The 26,790-nt window shown below is 39.2% G+C and overlaps 1 protein-coding gene across 1 annotated transcript in view; it reads left to right on the top strand.

Moving 5' to 3' along the window:
* Positions 1–26,790, top strand: part of LOC126475424 (teneurin-a) — a 353,360-nt gene that overhangs the window by 163,115 nt on the left and 163,455 nt on the right. The window contains exons 5-9 of the mRNA XM_050103269.1: positions 1,242–1,617; positions 5,215–5,409; positions 7,244–7,453; positions 13,193–13,378; positions 25,612–25,758. Of these exons, the coding sequence (XP_049959226.1) occupies positions 1,242–1,617; positions 5,215–5,409; positions 7,244–7,453; positions 13,193–13,378; positions 25,612–25,758 (1,114 nt within the window). The remainder of the gene's footprint in view (positions 1–1,241; positions 1,618–5,214; positions 5,410–7,243; positions 7,454–13,192; positions 13,379–25,611; positions 25,759–26,790) is intronic.

The following is a 26,790-nucleotide window of genomic DNA, read 5'->3' as shown; positions in this document are numbered from 1 at the left end:
GGCGTATTGTGACAAGCCAGTTGCTCGACCACCATTGACCAGACGTTTTCAATTGGTGAGAGATCTGGAGAATGTGCTGGTCAGGGCAGCAGTCGAACATTTTATGTATCCAGAAAGACCCGTACAGTACCTGCAACATGCGGCCGTGCATTATCCTGCTGAAATGCAAGGTTTCGCAGGAATTGAATGAAGGGTAGAGCCACGGGTCGTAAAACATCTGAAATATAACGTCCACTGTTCAAAGTGCCGTCAATGCGAACAAGAGGTGTCCGAGATGCGTAAGCAATGACACCACATACCATCACGCCGGGTGATACGCCAGTATGGCGATGACGAATACAGGCTTCCAATGTGCGTTCACCCAACACCGACTCAAAGGAGTCGGTGTTGGTTCACCTCGATGTCGCCAAACACGGATGCGACCATCATGATGCTGTAAAGAGAACCTGAATTCATACGAAAAAATTACGTTTTGCCATTCGTGCACCCAGGTTCGTCGTTGATTACACCATCGCTGGCGCACCTGTATGTGATGCAGCGTCGAGGGTAACCGCAGTCAGTGTGTCCGAGCCGATAGTCCATACTGCTGCAAGCGTCGTCGAACTGTTCGCGCAGATGGTTGTTGTCTTGCAAACGTCCCCATCTGTTGACTCAGGGATGGAGACGTGGCTGCGCGATCAGTTACAGCCATACGGATAAGATGCCTGTCATCTCGACTGCTAGTGATACGAGGCCGTTGGGATCCAGCACGGCGTTTCGTATTACCCTCCTGAACCCACCGATTCCATATTCTGCTAACAGTCATTGGATCTCGACCAACGCGAACAGCTATGTCGCGATACCATAAACCGCAATCGTGATAGGCTACAATCCGACCTTTATCAAAGTCGGAAACGTGATGGTACGCATTTCTCCTCCTTACACGAGGCATCACAACAACGTTTCAACAGGCAACGCCAGTCAACTGCTGTTTGTGTATGAGAAATCGGTTGGAAACTTTCCTCACGTCAGCACGTTGTAGGTGTCGCCACCGGCGCCAGCCATGTGTGAATGCTCTGAAAAGCTAATCATTTGCATATCGCAGCATCTTCTTCCTGTCGGTTAAATTTCGCGTCTGTAGCGCGTCATCTTCGTGGTGTGGCAATTTTCATGGCCAGTAGTGTATTTGCTCATGTTCGTATTTTGATCTTAATGGGCTTCAAGGCGTCATATGTAATGTTGAGGTCTTGAACTGTGAACAGATCGTGAGGAACCAGACGAAACGGACCGAACAGCAGCATCAGCAGAAGCCTCAGCAGCAACAGCAGCAGCAGCAGCAGAAGAAGCAGGATTCGCGGATGCAGAGCCGCAACCGGCGCTCCACGGGCCTGGGCGTCGGCACGGTGGGAGGCAGCCTGCTCATGATGGTCAACGTGACGCTGCTGCAGTACCTGGACACGGGCCGCTGGTTCCTCTCCGTCTACAACGACGACCTGCGCCCGCACCGCGTCACCCTCGTCGTCGCCGAGGACGAGGGCGTGTCCACTGCGTGCCCCAACGACTGCTCCGGCCACGGATCCTGCTACCTGGGCAAATGCGACTGCATTGACGGCTACGAGGGCGTCGACTGCTCCAAAAGTGAGTCTCAGGCTCTCACTGTATGCTACACTACACTGACGAAACAAAATCCTACACCAAAAAGTAATTAACGATGAGAAATGAAATTTCGAAAATGTTTTTTTCTAGCTAGCATATGTAACATTGCGAGCTCAGATGTTAATGTAAGCGCGAGATAAGTTATTGCAAATGTGAAGTGCTGGTACATCAATAACCGGTGTAACGACCAGAATGTTGAGTGCAAGCATGCAAACGTGCATGCATTGTCTTGTACAGGTGCCAGATGTCAGTTAGTGGGACAGTGTCCCATGCCTGTTGCACTTGGTCGGTTAATACACGGATGGTTATTGCCTGGTGATTGACCAGGCCCAGGCAACGCATCGACACTCTGTAGCGAACATTGGGTTACAACTGTGACATGTGGGTGAGCGTTATCCTGTTGGAAATTATCCCCTGGGATACTGTTTATAAATAGCAGCACAACATGTCGAGTCACCAGACTGACGTACAAATGTGCATTCAGGGTGCGAGAGATACCACAAGAGCGCTCCTGCTGTCATACGAAGTCACATCCTAGATCATAACTGCAGATGTAGACCCAGTGCGTCTAGTACGCAGGCATATTGATTACCGGCTCTCAACTGGCTTCCTTCTAACCAACATACGGCCATCACTGATACTGAGGCATAACAAACTTTCACCACAAAACATAAAAGACCTCAACTCTGCCCTCCTATGAGCTCTCGCTTGAGCCCACAGAAGTCGCAAATGGCATTGGTTCGGGGAAAGTGGGAAGAATGCTACACTTTTAACGTGAGTAGTAATAATACATAATCATATTCGAGACAGCCTGTACAAGTCAGCGTCTTGCCATCATTTCAAACCATAGTAGAAATCTTGAAAAGTGGTACCCTTCTCTTAATAGTAAAACAAGACTTGAGCACCGTGGTCACTTTCGATGTATACACAGCCTAGGGATGTAGTGGCCAAAATACTTTATTTCAGTTTTATAATGGAGAGATTTATTATTCGTAAATAGCGTTTTTTCCTTGCTGGCCATGGAACTAACAAATATCAACTATGATAGGTAGTTTTAGCGATTTAAGTAGTGCTCATAATGTTGCTGAGATTAAGATCCTAAAATTAGGGGGCGCAGTATCTGTTAATACTTACATCAGTGAAATAAAATTTTCTTAGATATTACCTAAAAATTTTATATGCGTAATTTGACCTGACACTTTCCTGGGAGCGGAGGAATCAGTGGAAGTCGTCTAACTTCGGAGCGTACGAATTGTTTCTGCCCGTTACCAGCAGTAGCTAGGAAACGATGCAGCACGCCGTAGAATTGTAGCAGATATTGTAAACGCAGTGTTGACTCCAGTCTGCTGTTTGTCGTGACACTGAGAGGCGGATGTGGGGATTGTTAACCCCACATTTCACTTCCCATCAGTAGCAAACGAAGTGCTAGACAGCGACCACAGAACACCAATATAGTGCAGCAACCACAGATGAAGTGCTAGGCAGCTCCCAACATCCCCTGCGCAACATATTGTACTTATTAGTACCAGTAGGCTACATATTGTCAGCAGTGCTACAGATCCCTCGTATCCTAAAGGTACGTAACTGTATGCTTGACAAGCACGTGTGGGCAAGCGTGCTTGCTCAAGCATGCACGTATTTCTCGCGTGTCCACATGGCTCGAGCATGCTTGCACTTAGTACGGGTTTGTGTACCAGAAAACGTCGCGCTCACGTGACGATGCGCTGACTTAGCAGTCCATAAAAAAAAGAAAGGGAAGAGGAAACGTTGTATGTTGAGTAAAGAGGGGTTAAATAAATGAAAATACTATTCTCATTTTAACTGTTCGCGGTATATACGCTAGGGAAACTGTTTCACAGTATTGCTGTTATTCTGTCATTCTCCGTGTAATGTTGTATTCGTTCACGTGTCCTACAACCTTTCTACAGAACATAATTTAGCAGGGACAAATAAAAAGTAAATCAAATCAAATGTGAATGCTTGCACAAGCCTTCCTATTCTTGGTAAACACGCTCAAGAATGCACAAGGTTCGACACTTGCATAATAGAAATCCGATCAAGCATCAAGCTGCTCGTGCAGCCCTAGTGCTTTCTCAAAGCTACAAAACACACGCTTCAGCATTATTTCGTATACGTGTTTGTCAGGCAAGCAGTTTCGTGTGTATCCTGCATCCGTTTATAGTGTCTGATTTAATGTTCAGTTTCATTGACTATACAAAGCAAATTACGTACCGTTGAAGTACAAGTATGGCGCAGTCTGGGGAGAGCAGTTACCACCGTTCAGACATGTTCAAAGTTAGGAGACGGCCACCGACGGTTAGTGAAGATAAATAAGCGCAACATGTCAAAACTAGGTTGCCTTCAACATCACGCACACTATAGTATACAACGAATGGCCATCTAATGGAATTTCGTTAAAAAATTTTCATCAAATGAGATTTTCACGAAAATCTGTGGGTGATGGCTGGTTAGTACCGACATACTATTATCTCTAGAAAATAGAGAAATTCACCTAAGTGTTGGTGAATGTTGTCGAGATCTCCTCCAACCTCTCCGACATCAAAGGCATGATATACATTTCTGCTAAGATAATGCGCAGGAGTCCACTTTCGTCTAGTTTTATGCGAAACAAACAACCACGCCATGTATTATTCACGGTACAATGTCTGATTTGACTTTGAATCTCATGAAATTACACGAAAATAACACACCTCTTCATTTCAACTTAAGAAAATAAACCGATGCCTAGTAAACTACTATTTTCCATCTGTGGTCTATCAATTGTTGTTTACTGATATTTTTATGTTGTGGAATGTGAATGCCACAAATCACTGGAGTGTTAGCTGATATCTCTTTGTTAATGCCTGCATATGTGTCTATGTGGTGTCTTGTTCTCTTGGACAGGTTGTTTCTCGTTGTTTGTAGATGTGGAATTTTCTGAGCTTTTCCCCCATGCTTCTGGGATGGATATATATATATTTTTTAATTGTTTCATACCTTTTTTCCAACCCAGGAACTAAATAAATATGCATAAAGGTGGGAATTGGAAGTTTCGAAGTGAAATACAAATCATAAACACAATAGGTATGTAAACTGAACAGAATGAATAGAGTGGCAAAGGTTAGTAAATAGACAATATTCACTGTCAGCTTCTGATACAGATCTCTATGAGAGAGAACAGAGAGCATCTTTGTAACTTCATAGTCTGATTGTGGCGGCTATCAGTGTGGCTAATAATGCTATGCCGCCTTGTGCCTGGATTATAGTACTTAACTTGATGACTACATACTACCTTTGAGCTATAGGAATAGATCATGGGTGAAATCCCATCAATTTTGGTGCTACAATATTATTAACAATAATGATGATGCGTTAGCCTCGAAGATAGTCAGATGGTGATTAGTGCTCTTCCTGTTAGGACTAGTAGCAGATGTCAGTAAATTTCAATCTGACAAAAAGTCTTAAATTAATGTCAAATTAGGAAATTATGCTTTTTCCTATTTTCCATACTTCCTCCTAGTTTCTTTACTGACTTATATAAATTTCAGAAATATACTTACAGAAGTGTGTTCTTTATAGGTGTATGTCCTGTATTGTGCTCAAATCATGGCAAATATGGTGGTGGCCTGTGTCACTGTGAAGAAGGCTGGAAGGGTGCTGAGTGCGACACTCCAGAACATGACTGTCAGGTTCCTGACTGTTCAGGACATGGACAATGCCTTGGTGGTGTGTGTGTTTGTAGAGCTGGCTGGAAAGGCCCTTTTTGTGAACAAGGTATGATTACATTATTTCGTTTATTACTAGAGCCTAATGAGAAAGGAGGAAAAATAAACGAGGTTTCATTTCATTATATAACATTGTTTAGATGATAATAATTAAATACTATTTATTTCTCAGACATTGATGTTACGAAAACTTTCCTTGAACTAAGCACTGTACTAATTTCATTATAAGTAGATCAGTGTTTTACTTGGCCATCTCATTACTGTAGAACAGGCTACCGCCCTTGGAAGAAAGAGAACATTCTTTTGTGGAGAGTGTTGTTGATATGTCCAGATTTCATTCATTATGTTATAGGTCACTTCAGTGTTGATCATGGTTTCATTATACATTAGCATTAAATATGTGCTCATCTCTGTGAGTTACAGGTCTTAGAAATATCTTTAACAACATGAGGCTCTGTAATGTTTACATGAAAATGTGTCCTACAATTAATGTGACAAGTGACACTGTGTGATGGATACAGCATGCACTGGAAAACCTCTCATGGGTGGCTTTTACCATATGTTGCGTTTCTCACCAGAGATATGCATCTTTTCAGCATGGGGTGTGATGTTCTCATGTGGGGGTACAGTGGTTGAAGCTACCCAACATGGCTTTATGACAATACTTGTCATTGTTGGACTGAATGGGCTCCCTCTTAAAGAGAGCAATGGTTCTTGATAGTGATGGCAGGTTTGCAGTCCTTCAGCCTAAAGGATCAAATGCATGTTTGATCAAATTTATGTCCAGGAAGTTGGGTAGCCAATGTAGACACATGATGTTCTCATGTTGCAAATACATTTCCTCCAAGTCAGCCCTTTATGGTTGGACATCATCATTCATAGGATGAAAACCTGGTTTATATACATCACAAAAAAGTTCCACATGCTGTTGCAAGATATTAGGCCTATACCTAGAGACCGCCCTGAATCATTACATCCTGACACCCATAGGAAACACAAGCAATGTTATACTCTTAACATGATGATACCTCAAAGAAGATGTTGAAGGGGTATAACAGTTCCTTACTGTGATATAGACAGCATTGTAATGTTTCTTAGGGTCACACTACATTAACAGTTGATGAGAATAACTATTCAGGCTACACAGTAACTCATTTGTTAACAGGACACTATTCCACTGATTCTATATCCAACCACTGTGGACAAGATACCCCGTTCCCCAAGCTGAGCAATATCTTTATTAAAGGGGAGAAAATTTGATGGCTTGTCAAGGTTACAGAGTGACCTCTCAAGTTTGGTGATAAGTTTCATGGGAGATATGTTACCTAGAGTTTGCTATGAAGCTTCTAGCCAGGACAGGCTAATTGGACACTATTTTATACTTAAAGTAGTGGTCCTGATGCTAAGTTGTAGCATATGGTAATCATAAAATATTCTATCATTGAATGTTTACAGCCTTCTGTACTGATCTCCATGACTGTGAAATGACATTGTGGGTGACATTCAGCTTCCAGATCGCCTTGTCCTGACTATCACTAGTGCCTAATCTCCCAGTTATCTGATCATACGTGGCCATCAGAAGTTCCAGTGTGCCGTCCTGGTCCCTAAGTCACAGGTACGGTGTGCCAAGTGCACAGAGGGCAAATTTTAACCCACTGCAGTCAAGAACCGTGCCACCTAATGTCTTGAAGACACATTGAGTGATCTTGTACTGGAATACCATGTAAGATAACATTTCTGTATTGGTGCACTAGAGTTCAATCCCCTCACTTCAGCGCAATGCAGTATTTTTAAGTTCAGAATAATGTTCGGAGAATCTGTGACACTTAGTCTCATAATTATATTAAAATCCCAGTTTACAATTATTACCTTCATTTTTTCAGTGGATTGCCCAGATCCCACATGCTCGGGTCATGGTTCATGTGTTGGTGGAAAATGTTACTGCAAAGCTGGCTGGCAAGGCATAAACTGCTCTTCAGTAGATCAGCAAGTATACCAATGCTTGCCAGGATGCTCTGATCATGGTTCTTACGACCTTGAGACTGCTGTATGTGTCTGTGATAATTATTGGACTGGTGCTGACTGCTCACAAGGTGAAGTATTTTGTGTTTATTTTGGTAATTTTACTCTTGAATTGCTAACAATTTGTGACGAAAACTTTTGTTAACTGTAGCAATACACAGTTGGTGCTATTCTTGTTATTTTCATTGCAGGATCTAAAAAAGAGGATGATTCATATTTCCTATAATCCCAGCTTGCATTAACCTTATATGAGCCATGCATAATACCTGTGATGTGTCTTTAGATTTCTTTCTGAAGAATAAATCTTGGAACTTTTTATACAGGGTATCCCACCTAAACTTTTCACTGCTGATATTTTTGGAACCGCAATAAACATTGACAAGCGGCTTTCAAGGGTATGAATGTACAGCAGGGGCTCACAAAAGTAAATAGTGTGAGACATTCTAAACTGTGTGCAAATATTTGTTTCAGTATAAACTTCTGTTTTTTTTCTTTCTTAATATACTCCCCATATTATTCCACACACAATCACTAACATGAGAAATCACTATAATAATGGCATTGGTTGCATCGCAATAAATCAGTTACATCCCGGGAATTGGAACGCAAAGTTGAAACATGAAATGAATGAAACACGCTGCTATTGCACTTCTTGCAATGCAAGCGTGACCCACATGTTGCTCTTAATTGCGATGTGATTGACATACTACGATGCGACAAATGCTGTTCTTAGCTATTGCTATGTACATTGTTAGTACATGGCCTAGGGTACATACAGATGTCCAGTCACCCACAATGAAAACAAGGACATGGTTTACTTGTACATGCTTTATTGAAATTTTAGACAGGACGACAATGGACATAACGGTAACAAAATACTAATAACCACCATCCAGAGTAAGATAAATTAATGGCTGTCAAAGGGTCACACATGTAGTTGTACATCAGTTACACTATGGTACAAGGGTTGACTGAAAAGTACCGTATTTACTCGAATCTAAGCTGCACTCGAATCTAAGCCGCACCTGAAAAATGAGACTCAAAATCAAGGAAAAAAAATTTTCCTGAATCTAAGCCGAACCTGAAATTTGAGACTCTAAATTCAAGGGGAGAGAAAAGTTTTAGGCCGCATCTCCAAATCGAAACAAAGTTGGTCCATTGTAATATGAGACACAACTTAGGTCGAATGAATGACGATACAGCTACAGTAGTTTGGTTCGAGTCGTAACCTTAGCAGTTAAGCTTTACCAGGTAGCCATTGCTACGCGTCAGGCGCTCCGTCTGTATTTGTACGGATACCCTTCCTTTTTCACTTGCTTCGTCTGGTTTGAATTGATTGCTTACTTTTCTTTGATCTGATAAGCGCCGTTTTCTTTGTTATAGGTGTTTACGGCACTCTAAGCTGAAAATGAATTACTGTACTGTGTCATGCATTGTTTGTCGCATTCTGATAGTGCATGTTTACGGCCTGTCACAGCTCGCGGCATGGCTTGCTTTCGTGCGCACTACCGCCGCTTACAATTAAAAAAAAAAGAGAGAGAGGAATCATCTCATTAGCGAAACAATGGCAAGAGACTGCAATTTGTTGTTACTTACACTGCTGCTTTCTTTGATAATGATCAACAAGAACCAAATAATACACTGCGTATGATAGAAGATGTTCTGAACGAGAGTTTAGCGAAAATTTTTCTCTGTTTGAAAATCTTTGCAGACACCTCTTTAGTACATTACATTCTGCACAGAAATTAGAGTCATCTTAGATTTAAAAATCTAGTCAATTGCTGTGCTTCATTTCTGACTGTATCACCATTAGGCATAAGAATAATACGAATATAAACATGACATGATATGTATATTCTTCCGCGTTTGCTGTTGTCTCACTCTAGTTTCGTAGTTTATTAGGCAGACAGGATTTAAATGAGAGAGCAGCAAACACATAACAATACATGGCAAAATGTTTATATTCTTATTTGTATTTACTTCGTTGGATAATGTATGAAAATGCAGTAGTCGAAACTCGGGGCGGAGAAAAAAAGCTCGTCTTCCACCTTTTTTTTTAATTTATTTACTGACGCAGAGGATTTAGTGCCAGTATTTATCTTTGTGCCTACAAAGCATGCATGTGTAGCGCTACAACACCACATCATACATTGTCACTCCACTGACACTAATGTTTAACCTGGTGAATCCAGAGTGGGTTTTCTGGTGACCAGTAGTGCACATTGTGTAGGCTGACATTCCCATGGTTTGTAAATGTGGTTTCGTCAGTAAACAGTACCCTACGCATTAAGTCATGGCTTTGCCACAGAACCCACTGACAGTATTCCAGGCAATCATGAATGTTATTTCCATGGAGGCCTTGATGTTGCGCCATGTGATATGGGTGATATCTCTGCCTGTGCGGAATACACACAGTGCTTGTTCTAGGGATTCTCATCTGTCTCTCCATTTCATGAATACTGGCATGAGGGTTTATTGCAGCAGCCGCCAGAACATCTACACCTGCTTTTCTGATTTCTCATGTTGTTGACTGCATATAGAATAATATGGAGTGTACACTTAAAAAAAAACATAAATTTGTGATGAAACCAATGTTTGCAAACAGTTTAGAATGTCTCATAGTATTTACTTTCGTGAGCCCCTGCCATAAATTCAAACCTGTGAAAGCCGTTTGTCAGTATCTGTTGTGGTTCCAGAGATGTTAGCGGTGAAAAGTTTAGGTAGGACACCCTGTATAAACTCTCAGAACACATTAAATATAGCTCATGGTGCAGAAACTTTGCTACTCTCTGCACATCTTCTATACTGTTCTGAATCTGGTACCCGAGATGTATGGTGAGAAATGGTAGTATCTGAATATAATCATTACTGTTATCCTAATTACAAAGTATCAGAAGGTAGATTTCAATTATCAGAGGAATATTTACTGAAGTGTGCCTTGCTGCTAAGTCCAAACAGACTATCAAAATGGGACTCGCATTGCCTTTTGTAATACACATTCAGGGAAAGAAACAGTTTTGCAGTGTTATGTGCATTTTCCAATAGTTTTTAATGAGTTGATCGCAGATGGAGAAATACATTTTTAATAAGAGAAAGGAAAATACTTACCTATGGAGCACTGGTATGTAGTGCGCAGAGACGCGTAACAGAAAACAGTTAACACTAACTTTCGAGCTCATGCAAGCTGAGTATACAACAATTTTGTGTGTGTGTGTGTGTGTGTGTGTGTGTGTGTGTGTGTGTGTGTGTGTGCGTGCACCATGCACCAATCCTCTGTTGGTAAATAGTTGCCTTTTCCTTATTTTATGTAACTGACTGATCTCGCACATAAGAAAGTATGTTGCATGTAATTCATGTTTTGGGAGAACAGTGCAGCTATGTTTCTAAAACACTTCATAATCACCATTGACTCTCAAAATTACATATTTTCCGTTTTTCAGTTAATGCCTTAAGGCCATCATCAAGTGGTACACCACAAAGGACTGCTCTTTACCAAATATCAAACTTTAAAAATCTTCTGATGTTTAAATATGCCATCATCTTATCTGAGCCTTTTTACTGTGTTACCATGTATAACATAAATCCCAACAAACTTTAGTTCTTGTACAGTGTTTGCAAGAGAGCTAAGGCAGTTTCATGCCACTATTGTTAAAAAAAATTAGTGATCTTTTGTTCAGGCACTGTTTTTGTTCTACTGATTTTTGTTTATTTCAAACTAGTTTTCAGCTTATTAAGCCATCTTCAGGAAACAACTGACTAGCATCTGGAAGGGACTCTAGTTCTTAGGTAACCAAACATTATAGGTGAACATACGTCATTTGGATAGAGTGTTGTCATGCATGAAACTTGTTTCTTATCATTCTTTACACAGTGGACAATATTAAGCAGAACGAAAAATTAAACTACAGATTATTACATGTCAAGTGGTTATAATGCTTTTTTGTGGTCTTGGGAAAAAAAGAAAGGTTGACTGGGTGCCTGGGTGGAATTTGTATGCCACTACCACAAATGGATGTCCACTGAATGATAACACATGTCCTTTTCAGATGACTCACATTTTATGCTCCATCAGACACATGGCCAGTGGTGTGTATGGCATGAGGGCAGGGCATGGGTGAAAGCAAAGGGACCAGGCCAGAGGAGGGTGTTTTATGGTCTGGGGAATGTTTTTGTGGCATTCCCTGGGTATCATTATTTATGAAGTCACAATAGATCAACACAACTATGCTTCTATTCATAGGGACCATGTCCTCTCCTACATGCATTGGTTTTTCCTCAGCATGGCATCTTCTACCAGCAGAGCATGGTGGTGCGGCTGTTTGCACCATGGATTCTCAGTTGAGAAACTTAGCACAGCTGCCATTGCATTGGAATCGGCATGGCTATGCATTCCTCACGGTACATTCCGGAACCTCATTGACACTCTTCCAGCATGTCTTGCAGTGGTCCGAGGTGTAAAAGTTGGTTATTCAGGTTTTTGACAGGTGGCCACATGGGGCAGTTTATATTCGAGAGCTGATATATGTATATAGTGACCATAATGTAGTTGTAATGCAATACATACTGTATTGAAAATGAAGTTAAAAATTCAAAGTGAAATCTGGAAACTGGTTGTCATTAAATTAAATATAATGAGTACCTGACAAGAATCAGCATAGATGGTGATTAGTGACAGAAGGTAGGAAACAGAGTCCAGTGAAGAGGAACCTTTTAGCTACATGTGAGGAGACAAGACTGTAGAAATATAATGAAATCACAGCTGAAAGACACTAGACACCAAACAAAAAACTGAAGCTTGGAAAATCTAAAATGTGCAGTAGTAACTGCAACAAAGAACAAAATTAAGTCACCCAGAAAAGAATTGGGAAAGCTGTGGATAAATTGCAAATAATGAAAGTGCTAAATGTAAGCACTAACTGTATTATTGGAGGCACTGATCCATTGATACACACATAAACAAGGTTAAGATTTTTGATAACATTTCATGGAACAATGTATATGTTGGTAAAATGTTTAATTCTTACATCAAGATTAATATTGTTGCTACGCTCTTGAAAAATCATCCTTCCTCACAAACAGTGCTAACTAACAAAAACATGCACATGGCTTATTAGCCGGGCTGGTTAAATTCTACTAGCCTTGCAGATTGGCAAATTGCAATGTTTTGCTAGGACAACACAGCTGGCCTGTCATTTTTGCAATAAGCCATAAATAATGCAGAGGTCAATAACTGCGCATAAATGGAGAGCTTATGCAAAGCTCCCAACCAGGCAAAAGATAGATGATGAAGATGCAGTCAGCCTCCTTTTGTTTTCTCTTTTTTAACTCCTTACCACGATCTTTACATAAATTAATGTATGTTGATAAGAAACAAACTAGCAGAAGCATGCAGTGGTATGGGATGAGACAACACTCACCTTATGCATGATGTTATGACCAGGATATCGATACATAAACATTAGATTGTAGGAGGTAGTAGGAGAGGGAAAGGCAATGGAGAAGATAAGAAAGACACTACAGGAAGAACAGAGATATATGGACACAGGCAGCATTTCCAGTACTGGTATGAGTCATGTCATGTGGCACAATGGGATTTAGGGGAGTGAGGGGAGGCCATTGAGAAAATGATATGGATGATAATAGAAGTGCAAGATACAAAATGTGGGAATGGGCCAAAGGAGATAGTAAGAGAGAGAAAAGAGTTGATAGAAAAGGAACCCTTTAGGCTTTAGTCAGTTATCCCATGTAAATGCTACGTATATCAAATTCCAGTTATCACAATTATTAATATCATTTTGTACTTTTTGTAGCTCTTTGCAGTCTTGATTGCGGGCCACATGGTCGATGTGACAAAGGGAAATGTGAATGTGACCCTGGATGGACAGGTGATCGTTGTGATTTGTTGCCTTGTGATCCTCGCTGCTCAGAACATGGACAGTGTAAGAATGGAACCTGTGTATGCTCTCAGGGATGGAATGGTCGACATTGTACACTACGTAAGTTTGATTAAGTTATATGAAAGCTGTATTTGTGCAGTTCCTTTTCTTAATAAACTCTATACATATTTTAATTTTTCGCTGAACTGTGCTGTTCTCATTTAGTTGTGTGTTGCATATTTTGTATTTATCTTATGATTTTGACCCTTCACTGTAACTTGTTTCTTTATACTACTGTTAAGACAATTTAGTGACTCATATATTGTGTGAATACATTTACATAACTCGGTACCATTTTTTTTTTTCCCCCTTAAGGATGAAGAAATGTGTAGCATTAACATACGTGCAGAGTCTTAGTAATTAAAATTGAGTTTTGAACCAATCATAACAGTCTGTTTCAAACTCATTAAAGGAACAGTGTGAAAAATTATGAGAGTTATTGCGTCAACTGAATGTGTCAATTCATTTTCCATTGGGTTGACACCATCCTTACAGTGTGATTCCAGAAGGTCTGCAAAATACCCATCTGTGACAATTGTAACCTCAAATTTAAAAAACCTTTATGAGTGACAAAGTTCTTTAGACGTGGGAATAGCTGGATGACAAAGTGTTCCATATCCAATAATTTGTTTTATACCCATCAGTTTCCCATTAGCAGAGTGCTATTGTGGGCAGGTACATTAGTAGTAGTAGTAGTAGTAGTAGTAGTAGCAGCTTTATTCATCTGTTGATCTCTTTTTACAAGGATATAGGACATGTGGAAGTATTTACATGGTTAGACCAATTTAAAATAAGCTAATTTATTGACTTCTAGTTAGAAACAATCATTAGATTTACTCCTGGTAGACAATACTTTTTTTACAAATAACTTATTAAATAATGTAATGCCACATTGTTCACTCATATCTCACTGTCAGTCACTGCACGCACTATGCACACATTGTTTCATAACACTTCACTCAGTGTCTATATATAATAATGATTATAAAACATCCAACATTGCACATAACACCTTCATGTTATGTTTTTTCCTTTCTAGAAATACTTACCCCCAAGCTATGCATAGCAAAATGCTAACACCTCTCTCTCTTTTGGAGCTCAACATCTCCCTCATTATGGAAGGATGCTGAGTCAGTTTTACAGGATAGCAAATGGGAAGTTGTGGCACAGTAAATGGCCCAGAGATCACCGGTGTGTGTGTGTGTGTGTGTGTGTGTGTGTGTGTGTGTGTGAAAACTGAGTCAGCATCCTTCCATAATGAGGGAGATGATGTTGAGCTCCGAAAGAGGTGTTAGCATTTTGCTATGCGTAGCTTGGGGTTAAGTATTTCTAGAAAGGAAAAAAGAAGGAAAAAAACATAAAGTGAAGGTGTTATGTGCAATGTTGGATGTTTTATAATCATTATTATTATTATTTATTTGTATAACATTTTTTTGTCAAACCCCTACCCTGTTTTATCTAAGTAATCCTTCAATGTATAAAATGTAATGCATAACAGGTACTTTTTAGCTACCTTTTTAGATAAGCGTATTTTTGTAATTTCTTTAATCTCTTTTGGTAATTTATTGTACAGTTTTATTCCTTGATAAAAATGCCGCTTTGAGTTTTATGTTTATTTTTTCTTGGTAAATGTAAGTTGAGTCTGTCTCTTGTTGCATGGCCATGGACAGAGCTGTTTGTGCAGTAATTACCAATGTTATTTTTGATGTGTACAACTGACTGATAAATGTATTCACATGAAGCAGTTAAAATCCCCAATGTTTTATACAGATCTTTACAATGAGCTCGACTAGTATTTTTAGTTATTATTCTTATAGCTCTTTTCTGGAGTTTGAAAATTATATTCACATTTTGTGCATTTGTTCCCCAAAAAAGAATGCCATAACTAAGAATTGAGTGTACATATGAATAATATGTAACTAAAAGACACTGTTACACACTGATGATAGCATAACATGCTGGTAACATTCTGTTTGCAAGTACCTTTGTGTGTTCACACCACTTCAACTGAGACTCAATATTCATTCTTAGAAATTTTGCACTTGTTACACAGTCTATAGAGGTGCCATCTACATTTAATTTGACATTGTCATTTTTCCTCTTCAAACTGCAATTCATGGCATTAGTTTTCTTTATGTTCAATGTCACTTTATTGTTTGTTGACCAATCATAAACTTCCTTTAGAGTTTCATTTGCTTTCTCAGCAAGGAGTTCTCTTGTTTTCTCAATGACTATAATGTTGCTGTCATCAGCGAAGAGAATTTTTTCTGCATGAGTAACATTACTGGGAAAGTCATTGATGTATATCAGGAATAGTATTGGTCCTAATATGCTACCTTGCAGAACCCCTATATTAATGTATTTTGGTTCTGATAAGTGTTTTACTAAGTGTTTAGATCTATTTGAAGTATGTGTTATCTCTACTCTTTGTACCCTATCTGTTAGGTATGATCAAAACTTGTCATTAGCTACCCATTCTTATTCCTAATGCTTCTAATTTATGTAATAGAATCTTGTGGTCAACTGTATCAAACACCTTAGAAAGATCCAAAAATATGCCTGACACACACACATCTTTATCAAGAGCATCAAGTACAACTTTTGTGAATTCTACTATGGCTGACTCAGTATTTTTGCCTCTTCGGAAATCAAACTGTGATTCGCTTAAAAGATTGTATTTATTCAGGTAATTCATTAATCCGTCTTTCATAATTGCTTCTATTATTTTTGAGAATGCTGAAAGCAGGGAAATGGGCCAGTAATTTTCTATGTCTTCTGCATTATCATTCTTAAGCAAAGGTACAACTCTTGCCTGTTGTAACTGCTCTGGAAATGTCCCTGACGTGAAAGATTCATATATCATATTTGTTAAGGGGCCTTGTATAATCCCTATGCATTGTTTCAGTACACACATTGGTACTTCATCTAAGTCTACTGACTTTTTATTTTTTAGTTTTTGAACAGTTTTATTGACTTCATTCTCTGTGATTGGAAGTAACATCATTGCATTTAGTGCAACATTATTTACAGGTATTATATTGGTTTTGGGGAATTTTTTCTGTAACATCTCTGCAATACTTGAAATTGCTCATTACATAGTTTGCTAAGTGTTGTGGATCATTTATTACCTTATCCCCCTCCCTTAGCAGTATGTTATTCTGCATTTGTCTGCCTCTCCCCGTTTCTTTTTTATAACATCCTAGACTGCTTTGCTTTTATTCTCTGCATTATATATTATTTTGTCATTAAATGACTTTTTTGCAGCAATCAGCACCTTCCTATAGATCTTTTTGTTTCTATGATAGAAATTTCAGAATTCTGGATCATTGCAAATCTGTTTCATGGAACTGAGGTGTCTAAGTGTTTGGGAGGATTTCTTAATATCTGCTGTTATCCATCTGCTTTGGGGAGATGCTAATACGGACATGTGTACTTTAGGAAATGCCTTTTCAAAGTTCAGTTTAAACAATGTGGAGAATTTAGAGAATTTCATATTCACATTGGTTTCCTTATATACTTTATCGCAGCTTTGGTTTTTTTTTTTTTATTTTTTTTTTTTTTTAAGTTCTTTTGAAAAATCTTTTATTTTGATTTCTTATAGATGTCGTTTGTAAGCTTGTAGTTTAGAGAATGATTCGATGCCTGATTTTACTGTTGTTATTTGAAAGAGGTGGTCTGATAGTCTGAGATCTTTTACAGCTACATCACATTTTTCCCTGTCCGTATTAGTGGCTACATGGTCAATTACTGATGCAGTTGTTGTAGTAACCCTTGTTACACTATTGACTAAGAGGGACATGCCAAAACTTTGGAGGATGTTTATGAAGGTGTTGCTGGATTCATTTATGATATGTTGATGTTAATGTCCCCACACAGAATTACGTTGACCTTTGTACTTGAGACTTTATCTAGAACTTCTGTTTATTTATTGAAAAAAAGTGTCCACACTACCACTTGGAGATCTATACACCCACAAAATTATTAATTTCTTGGTGATATCAAGCCCTGTTAATTCAGTAGTTGATATTTCAAAGTGTTTGTCTTCGCTTACTGTACTGAGGTCATGTCTTGATTTGAACTGTGTTCCTTTTCTGATATAATTGCATGATCCTCCACCCCTTGAAGTAGTTCTGCAGTAAGAGTTTGCTCTTTCGTACAATGATAATACTAGACTACATGTTGGATTCCTGTGTCTCTACACCAGTGCTCAGCAGTACAAACTTCTGTGCAGTTCAAAGAATGGTGCTCAACTTCTAATAGTTATATTTTGTCTTTTATTGACTACATGTTTTGATAGAGGATTGTGAAGTCTGTGAAATGCCCCACGTTACTCTTTCCAATGGTTTGTTTTTCTTTGTGACATCTGGTTTGTGTGCTATTTGAAGTGTTAAAACCTGTCATATGAGTGATTGTTTCAGTATTTTTTAAACTGCTGGAGATAATCTTTAGGCAGGAGAACCTGTTGTCTGGATTTATCCTAAAAAAGACCTACTTTTCCTACCTATGACAACAGGTATTTGGCCATTTGTGGCCTGTGATCCACCCCCTATACTCTCATGAATTAATTACTGTAGTGAAAATATGTATTCTTTTAAATTTTGGCATCTAGGTCTCTTCTTAAACTTTTTCTAACCTATTGGTGCACAAGATGTGTTATGTTTGGAGTTATTTTTTATGCATTGTATGTGTCATGTTTGGAGTTATTTTTTATGCTTTGTACGATAGCTGTAGTTAATGATGAGAATCCTGATTACACCCTACAAAATACTGATCGTAACATCTCTGGTGGATGAAATTGACTTTGCTTTTTTTTATGCAGAGCCACTGGCATCCACCCAATGCTTTGACTACTACTTTATTTTTTGTATGAAATGGCAGGCCCAACCCTCATCTACAGTAACAAGTGTAAGCACAAAATCATTTTATTGTTTGTTAAATCATCTGAATAAAATTGTCTGAATATTGATTTTTAGTCAAATGTTTGGTAAGTACCGTATTAAACTGCAGCACCCATCTTATATCAAGTTTGCTCAAAGTTATTTCTTTACATGAAACTTACCATATTTGAAAACTGTCATGATTAGTACCTTGAGCTGCTGATAAAATTCTTTATTTAACAACCAGTTACATTCGACAGACCATCATTAGGATGTTAAAAAAATTTACATCGTAGGTGAATATAAATTCATTGATGTCAGATAATAAAACCATGAATGTATCACTGTTGTCACATCGTAGTAAAAATTACTTTGTAAGTATATGTAAACTGTGCTAGACAGTGCACTCTTTCATGTTACATCAGCACAGTGTGAACACAAGCTAAAAATCCCACTTGTTGTAGTGACCACATTGATGTGCATCTAAACTGGTATGTAAAAACCTGTCTTAGAGTCAGACTGAAGTATGGATCTCCTCTTTCAGTTATCCTATATTATTAAGGAGCTTAGTGCCCACTGCTTCAATCATGTAGACTGTATGGTCTGCTTAGAATTTTGTTTTTGTTTTTCTTCAATCGGATTTTTCTGCTGTTCATAAATTGGAACACCTTCTGAACTTTTCATGCTAGTTACGGTGGTTTCTGTTAATCTGCTTTCTGCATTCTTGTGGTGATATTTCCATAGAAACTTTCGTCCTTTAACACATATCTCTTGATATCTAACCAGGAAGTGAAATATCTGTTTTCATAGATTTGGCTTTAAAAATTCAGTAATGTAACAAAATATTTTATTAAAAATTTTGGTCCCATATTTCAGCCCTTAGGTTTTGAATTTCCAAGAATTGTGAAATGAGTATTTTTTTTTTTTTCTTTTTAATTTCTAATAGAGAAGCCAAATACAAATTTTCCCTAGATTTAGCTTTGAAAATGCTTTCACAATCAAACAATGGAATATTCAGAATGGAATGTAACAATATTGAGCAAAGGATAGTTACCTTATATTGGAGATGCTGAGTCACAGATAGGCACAACAAAAAGACAGTCGGAAAGTGAGCTTTTGACCAACAAGGCCATTGTTAAAAATCTGACACACACACACACACACACACACACACACGAAATATAAATGGAAGGTAACTGTTTCAAGGACAGAGTGTGGATGGGATACTAAGAGCAGCAATGGATTACTTGCTACTACAACAGAACATGCAAGGGTAGGTTACGTTAGTAGTGGGTATCCTGTGTTTATACTGTGTCAGAGCCATGGTCAGTACCTTAAGAGCAATCCAGTGCAACAGCGCAGTGCACTGCTGTGAGCCTTCTGCTACGCTGTGTCTGCATCTACATCTATATACATACTCCGCAATCCACCATACGGTGCGTGGTGGAGGGTACCTCGTACCACAACTAGCATCTTCTCTCCCTGTTCCACTCCCAAACAGAACAAGGGAAAAATGACTGCCTATATGCCTCTGTACTAGCCCTAATCTCTCTTATCTTATCTTTGTGGTCTTTCCGTGAAATATAAGTTGGCGGCAGTAAAATTGTACTGCAGTCAGCCTCAAATGCTGGTTCTCTAAATTTCCTTAGTAGTGATTCACAAAAAGAGCGCATCCTTTGCTCCAGAGACTCCCACCCGAGTTCCTGAAGCATTTCCATAACTCTCGCGTGATGATCAAACCTACCAGTAACAAATCTAGCAGCCCGCTTCTGGATTGCTTCTATGTCCTCCCTCAATCCGACCTGATAGGGATCCCAAATGCTCAATCAGTACTCAAGAATAGGTCGTATTAGTGTTTTACAAGTGGTCTACTTTACAGATGAACCACATCTTCCCAAAATTCTACCAATGAACTGAAGACGACTATCCGCCTTCCCCACAACTGCCACTACATGCTTGTCCCACTTCATATCGCTCTGCAATGTTACGCCCAAATATTTAATCGACGTGACTGTGTCAAGCTCTACACTACTAATGGAGTATTCAAATATTACGGGATTCTTTTTCCTATTCATCTGCATTAATTTACATTTATCTATATTTAGAGTTAGCTGCCATTCTTTACACCAATCACAAATCCTGTCCAAGTCATCTTGTATCCTCCTACAGTCACTCAACAATGACGCCTTCCCGTACACCACAGCATCATCAGCAAACAGCCGCACATTGCTATCCACCCTATGCAGGAGTTCATTTATGTAGATAGAAAACAACAGCGGACCTACCACACTTCTCTTGGGCACATCAGATGATACCCTCACCTCCGATGAACACTCACCATCGAGGACAACATACTGGGTTCTATTACTTAAGAAGTCTTCGAGCCACTCACATAATTGGGAACCAATCCCATATGTTCGTACCTTAGTTAGGAGTCTGCCTTGAGCCACCGAGTCAAACGCTTTCCGGAAGTCAAGGAATATGGCATCCGTCTGATACCCTTCATCCATGGTTCACAAGATATCATGTCAAAAAAGGGCGAGTTGAGTTTTGCAGGTGCGATGCTTTCTAAAGCCATGCTGATGCATGGACAGCAGCTTCTCTGTGTCAGGGAAATTCATTATATTCAAACTGAGAATATGTTCAAGAATCCTGCAACAAACTGAAGGATATTGGTCTGTAATTTTGAGTATCTGTCCTTTTACCCTTCTTATATACAGGTGTCACCTGCACTTTTTTTCAGTCGCTCGGGACTTAATGTTGGGCAAGAGATTCGCGATAAATGCAAGCTAAGTAAGGAGCCAATGCAGTAGAGTACTCTCTGTAAAACCGAATTGGAATCCCATCAGGACCTGGCGATTTATTTATTTTCAACCCATTCAGCTGCTTCACAACCCCAGGGATGTCTATCACTATGTCCTCCATACAGGAATCTGTACAAGACTCAAACGGCGGTATGTTTGTATGATCCTCCTGTGTGAAAGATTTCTCAAATGCTAAATTTAAAATTTCATCTTTTGTTTTGCTGTCTTCTGTTGCCAGGCCAGACTGATCAGTGAGCAACTTTGACCCGCTTACCGATTTTACGTAAGATCAGAATTTCGTTGGGTTTTCAGCAAGATCTTTTGCTAAGGTATGACGGTGGTAATGGATGTATGCTTCATGCATCGCTCTTTTTACAGCAGCACGAATCTCTAATAACTTTCGCCTGTCCTCATTCTCCTGACCTTTCTTGTACCGCGAGTGCAACTGTCTTTGCTTCCTGAGAATTCTCCAAATTGCGCTGTTAAACCACGGTGGGTCTTTTCCGTCTGTAACCCACTTTTTCGGCTCATACTTCTCCTATGTGTGATTTACAATGTGTTTAAAATTTGCCCATAATTTTTCCACATCTATCGTACTGGAAGTAAATGAAGTCGATTCATTTACTAAGTTGGATACTAACAACTGATTATCTGCTCTTTCTGGTAAGAATACTCTCCTAGCCTTCTTGGCTGACTTTTTAACTTTCGTAACCATAATCGTAATGACAACATCATGATCACTAATCCCTGTCTCAACACTGACGCCATCAATGAGGTCTGGTCTGTTCATGGCTACCAGATCTAAAATATTTCCATTATGCGTTGGCTGTCGATTTAGCTGCTCAAGACAGTTTTTGGATAATGTGTTCAAAAGTAATTCACATGATGGCTTGTCTGTACCACCTGTAATGAATCCATAGACATCCTAGTCTATACTAGGTAGGTTGAAGTCGCCTCCGACTAATATAGCATGATCCGGGTACTTCTGTGATACAGAGTGTAGACTCCCTTTGAATGATTCTACAACTGTCATGGTGGAACCTGGTGGCCGGTAATAACACCCAACAATTAACTTTATTTCTCCTAGCCCTGTTAAACGTGTCCAGATAACTTCACAATCACGCTCTACTTTGACCTCAGTAGACACAATATTTTTGTCAACTGCAATGAAGACACCACTTCGTACGATGTCTAATCTGTCTTTCTGATACACGTTCCAACCCTCACAAAATATTTCAGAACTTCCTATCTGAGGGTTCAGCCAGGTCTCAGTCCTGAGAATAACTTGCGCGCCACATGCTTCCTGGAGGGCAGTAAATTCAGGAACTTTAATCCGAACACACTGAAAATTTACTGCTGATATCTTGATAGCTGTAGTGTCTTTACACTGAGCGTGTCCTGATTTCCCTGCCTACATGTTGACTGGTGAGTGTTCATCAGGACTCCTTGCACTTCTGCCTAGCCTAAAAAACCGCCATGTGCACGCCACAAGTACTCTGCTACTTGAGTAGCCACTTCCTTTGTGTAGTGTCAGTGGTGTCAGTGTCAGTGTCAGTGGTGAGTTGATGCAGCATCTGGATGTTGTTGGCCAGTAGCAGCTCTCTGATGTCCAGCATCTTCTGTTTACTGCAAGGCACAGTTCTGCTGCAGTTGTTTGTCAAGCAGGGCCACCTGTTCGACTGTTTCTGGCAGGATGTCTGTGCCAGCCTTCCATGCAGTGGCAATGAGTGCTGTTTCCTCTCTTCAGCATTGGCACTGAATGCCCCCATAGCTTTCAGTATCGCTGTCGTTGCTGCAGGGTTGATGGATGTCTTCATAGTGCTGTTCTTCTGTGGCTGCTGCTGAGGTGGTCACAGGGACAGGCACCCTGGGAATCTTCTGCTTGTTGGCGGCACTCCTCTGTGTAGGTGCAGTAGCAGTAGTTGGCGTTGGCTCCCCTATTGTTGAACATAAGCCTTTGATGAACGCTGTACGCAGATGCCTAACGGCCTCCTCCTCCTCTGCAACCAGGGTGGCTGTGAAGGTGAACCTCTCTGCCCACAAGACAGCTTTGAGAGCCACTGTGGGTCCCTCTCAGTGGCACAAGCTACAGCCTGGCCTTCCCTCTGGACAGTCATCCCCAAGGATGTCGAAGGGCGGGGAGTTGCTTCTGCGCTGTCCCTCACCTGTGCCAGGCTGGTCTGTGCCTGTCATCATCATCTTCTCCACAGTGTCAGCACGGCCGTGGCCACCTCACGACCTTTGGCACGGCTGTGACTTGAAAAAGTCAGGCAGCCATGTCATCTGGTGACATGGGGCCTGCCTTACTGATTGCAAGTCAGCAGAAGTTCTCTGCTGCTATCACAGGCGTCGCTGTTGTGCTCCCCAGCACACTTGACGCACAGCGCTACGTTATGACAGTATTTGGCTCTCTTCGACCTAGTATGCGTAGCGCACAGCAGAAGTAATGCACACGCCTCACTGGTGCAGACAGAACACTGATCCGTGCATCAGTCAGTTGAGACATTGCCTTTTGTATATATACTAGCTTAGCGCATGTTGCTTAGCTTGCATAGCCTATATGGTCTACAGAGATTTTTTTGTTTTTATTTAATCGTATTTTTATGTTGTTCACAAATTGCAACACCTTCTAAGCTTTTCACACTAATTAAGGCCATTTAAGCATGGTCTTTCCTGAATGTACTTCTGACCAAAAAAGTGATTCTGGTAGTTAGAGTCCAAAGTTTGATTAACCATGCCTTTTGCGTTCTTGTGGGGATATTTCCCTAGCAACTTCCATCCCATAACAAATATTTCCTTATATCTAACCGAGAACTAAAATACCAGTTTTCATAAATTTAGCTTTAAAATTTATTTAAAGTAACAAAATATTTTCTGAAAAATTTTCATCCCTTATTGCAATCTCTTAGGGTTTGAATTTCCAGAAACACTGAAACCCTTTTTTTTTTTTTTTTTATTTCTAACTGAGGAGACAAATACCATCTGTCATAAATGTAGTCTTAAAAATCCTGTAGTAGTTCTTTAGTAATTATTTGTTTTCGAAAAAACTTTCACCTACTATTTTATCCCCTTAGTGGCTGAATTTTCAAAAATGCTGAAACACAAGTTTTTTATTTTCTGACTGAGAAACCAAGTACCACTTTTCGTTGTACTAGCTTCAAATTCCTGTAATAGTAACCTACTTTCAAAAAACCTTTGATCCCCTATACCACCCCCTTCTGAGTGGAATGGCTCCTTAAACAATGCCTACAGTATTAGATCCACACCCTCTCTGAACTTCAAGTTTCTATCTTCAGAAGTTTCGACTGGGCAGTGAAGACTGAGTGAATCACTCTGATCCTCTTTCACACCTTCAGTGGTTGAATTTCTAAAAACAGTTTTCATCTCTAACCAAGAAGTCACACCAATTTTCAGAGGTTTACCTTTACAAATGTGTACCCAAAGAAATATTTTCATAAAATGTTTCACCCCCTTAGGGGCTTAATTTCCATAAACAGTGAAACTTGGATTTTTTTATTTCCAACTGAGAAGACAGACTTAAATTTTAGTAGATAAAATATTTTCATAAAAAATCTCATCCCCAATTTCACTTCCTTAGGGTTTCAATTTCCAAAATGCTGAAAAACACATTTTTTTATTTGTAACCAAGAAGTCAATCAACAATGTTCATAGACATAGCTTTAAAAATACTTTAGTAGTTCTTTAATAATGATTTATTTTCAAAAAGTTCATCCATTGTATCACCCTCATAGGATCAAATTTCCAAATATTCTGAAACAGGTTTTGTTTAATTCTGCCTGAGAGACCAAATACCAGTTTTCTTAGCTCTAGCTTCAAAACTGCCTTAATAGTGATGTTTTCCAAAAAATCCCTTCATCCCCATTTTTACCCCCTTAGGGTTGGAATTTCAAAAAATCCCATCTTACATGACACCTTCATATAAGATTCACACCTCCTTCCAATTTCAATTTTCTATGCTTAGTGATTTGGGCTGGACAATGATGAGTCACTCAGTCAGTAAGTATGTCTGTCAGTCAGATCGTTGCCTTCATTGCCTTTTATATAGAGAGATGAGTTTTGAGCACCAGTAATGGACAGATGCCTTTGTTATTCACTTCTGATGTCATATAGCAGTTGAACACCTTGTCAATTACTTTCTATGTGAAGTAACATTTAAACTGATAGTAGATAATGTTGGCTCATCTATAACATCAGTTGTTTGTGGGTTCGGTGGCAATAGTATTTGCAGAAGAGTTGCTGATTTATACAACAACTTTTTCCAAAAATAAATTTACAGTATTTGAGTAATTATTTGTGATATTATTGCAGTGCTGTAAAGAATCACTTTAGCACAACTCACTATAATCATAACATCATATCTATCATTACTGTATCATTGTTTTCCATGCAAGGTGAAGTACAAGTTCCCCCTGCTAAAAACAATTTCATCCTTGTCACATATTTATTTTAAAAGGTTATGCATTATCTGATATAATATATATTTGACAGTAAGTCTAATCATTGTAATGTTGTTTCACTGAAACTTCTATCATAAAGTTAATGCAACAATATTAACAAACACAAAAAAGTAATGATTGTCTTTTGTTGACAGCTGGTTGCAAAAGTGCTTGTAATCGTCATGGTACTTGTTCCCTGGAAGATGGAGAATATCGCTGTATGTGCTCAGATGGATGGGCGGGTTATGACTGCAGCATTCGACTCGAAATGGAATGTAATGATGAAATTGACAATGATGAAGGTGAAATCAAATTTTGAATTCATTTATTTCTCCAAAATATGTACAGAAATTGTAGTTTATTCTAGATCCTACCAAAATATTTTATTACATGAACAAACGTGAACAAAGAAAGGTTTGTTCTATATTCAGGGAACTTTAAAATTTACATGAAATATTTTTTGTGCTTAAGCAGCGCGAGTAAAAAACACTTGAGTATTCCAGCATTTGTGATATTTTTCATAGTGACTTGAAACATTTGTGAATAAGAGAAAGCAGAGAAGATAGCTGTTGTCTGATTCGGTCTGTGAAGGAGTCAACACAATTGTGGCATGTAATTCTCTTCGGTTTGCATTTTACTGAAGTAAATATCGAATAAATGAGTAAATGGGTAATCATATTCATGTTGTAATGTAGTGATGTTAGAAAATATACTGTACAAATTAAGTACATGTCTGCTGAGATGTAGAGTAAAGTATCATTAGTTGGTTAAAACATTTTTTACTGTCCTTTACACCAGCATGCTTACATCCCAAGTAGTTTCATTTATTTATAAGGGACAGTAAGATGAAAACGAGACAGATGGAAAAAGTAAGTAAACTGTTTATTATTTCTAAAGTAATTGTCATAGCTGTTAATACATTTATCACACTATGAGACAAGACACCATTGTTTTCATGAAAAAAATGTTTGTGGTAGCCTACAGGACCACGATTGTATCTAGGCACGCACCTCTTCACCTGAAGCAAATTGACGGCCACAAAAGTCTTTCTTCAGGGCTCCAGAAATATGGAAATTGCATGGGGAGAGATCAGGATTGTACAGAAAAACTTCTCCAGTGTAATCGACGTAACAGCCAGCTCTGGAGAAGTCATGACAACCTTTACCTGTGATTGCAAGGGCCCACTGCTCAATGACTTTCTGGAATATGGCACCATAAGTAACACACAGTGGTACATGGACTCTTTGCAAAAACTGAAGCACACATTAAAGTCCATACACCCAATAATGTTGACAGATGACATCTTTCTGTGGTGGCATAATGCCTGCCTCCAT

This window comes from Schistocerca serialis, chromosome 4 (assembly GCF_023864345.2).
Source record: "Schistocerca serialis cubense isolate TAMUIC-IGC-003099 chromosome 4, iqSchSeri2.2, whole genome shotgun sequence".
NCBI lineage: Eukaryota > Metazoa > Arthropoda > Insecta > Orthoptera > Acrididae > Schistocerca > Schistocerca serialis.
This window is presented reverse-complemented; position numbering and strand designations above follow the sequence as displayed.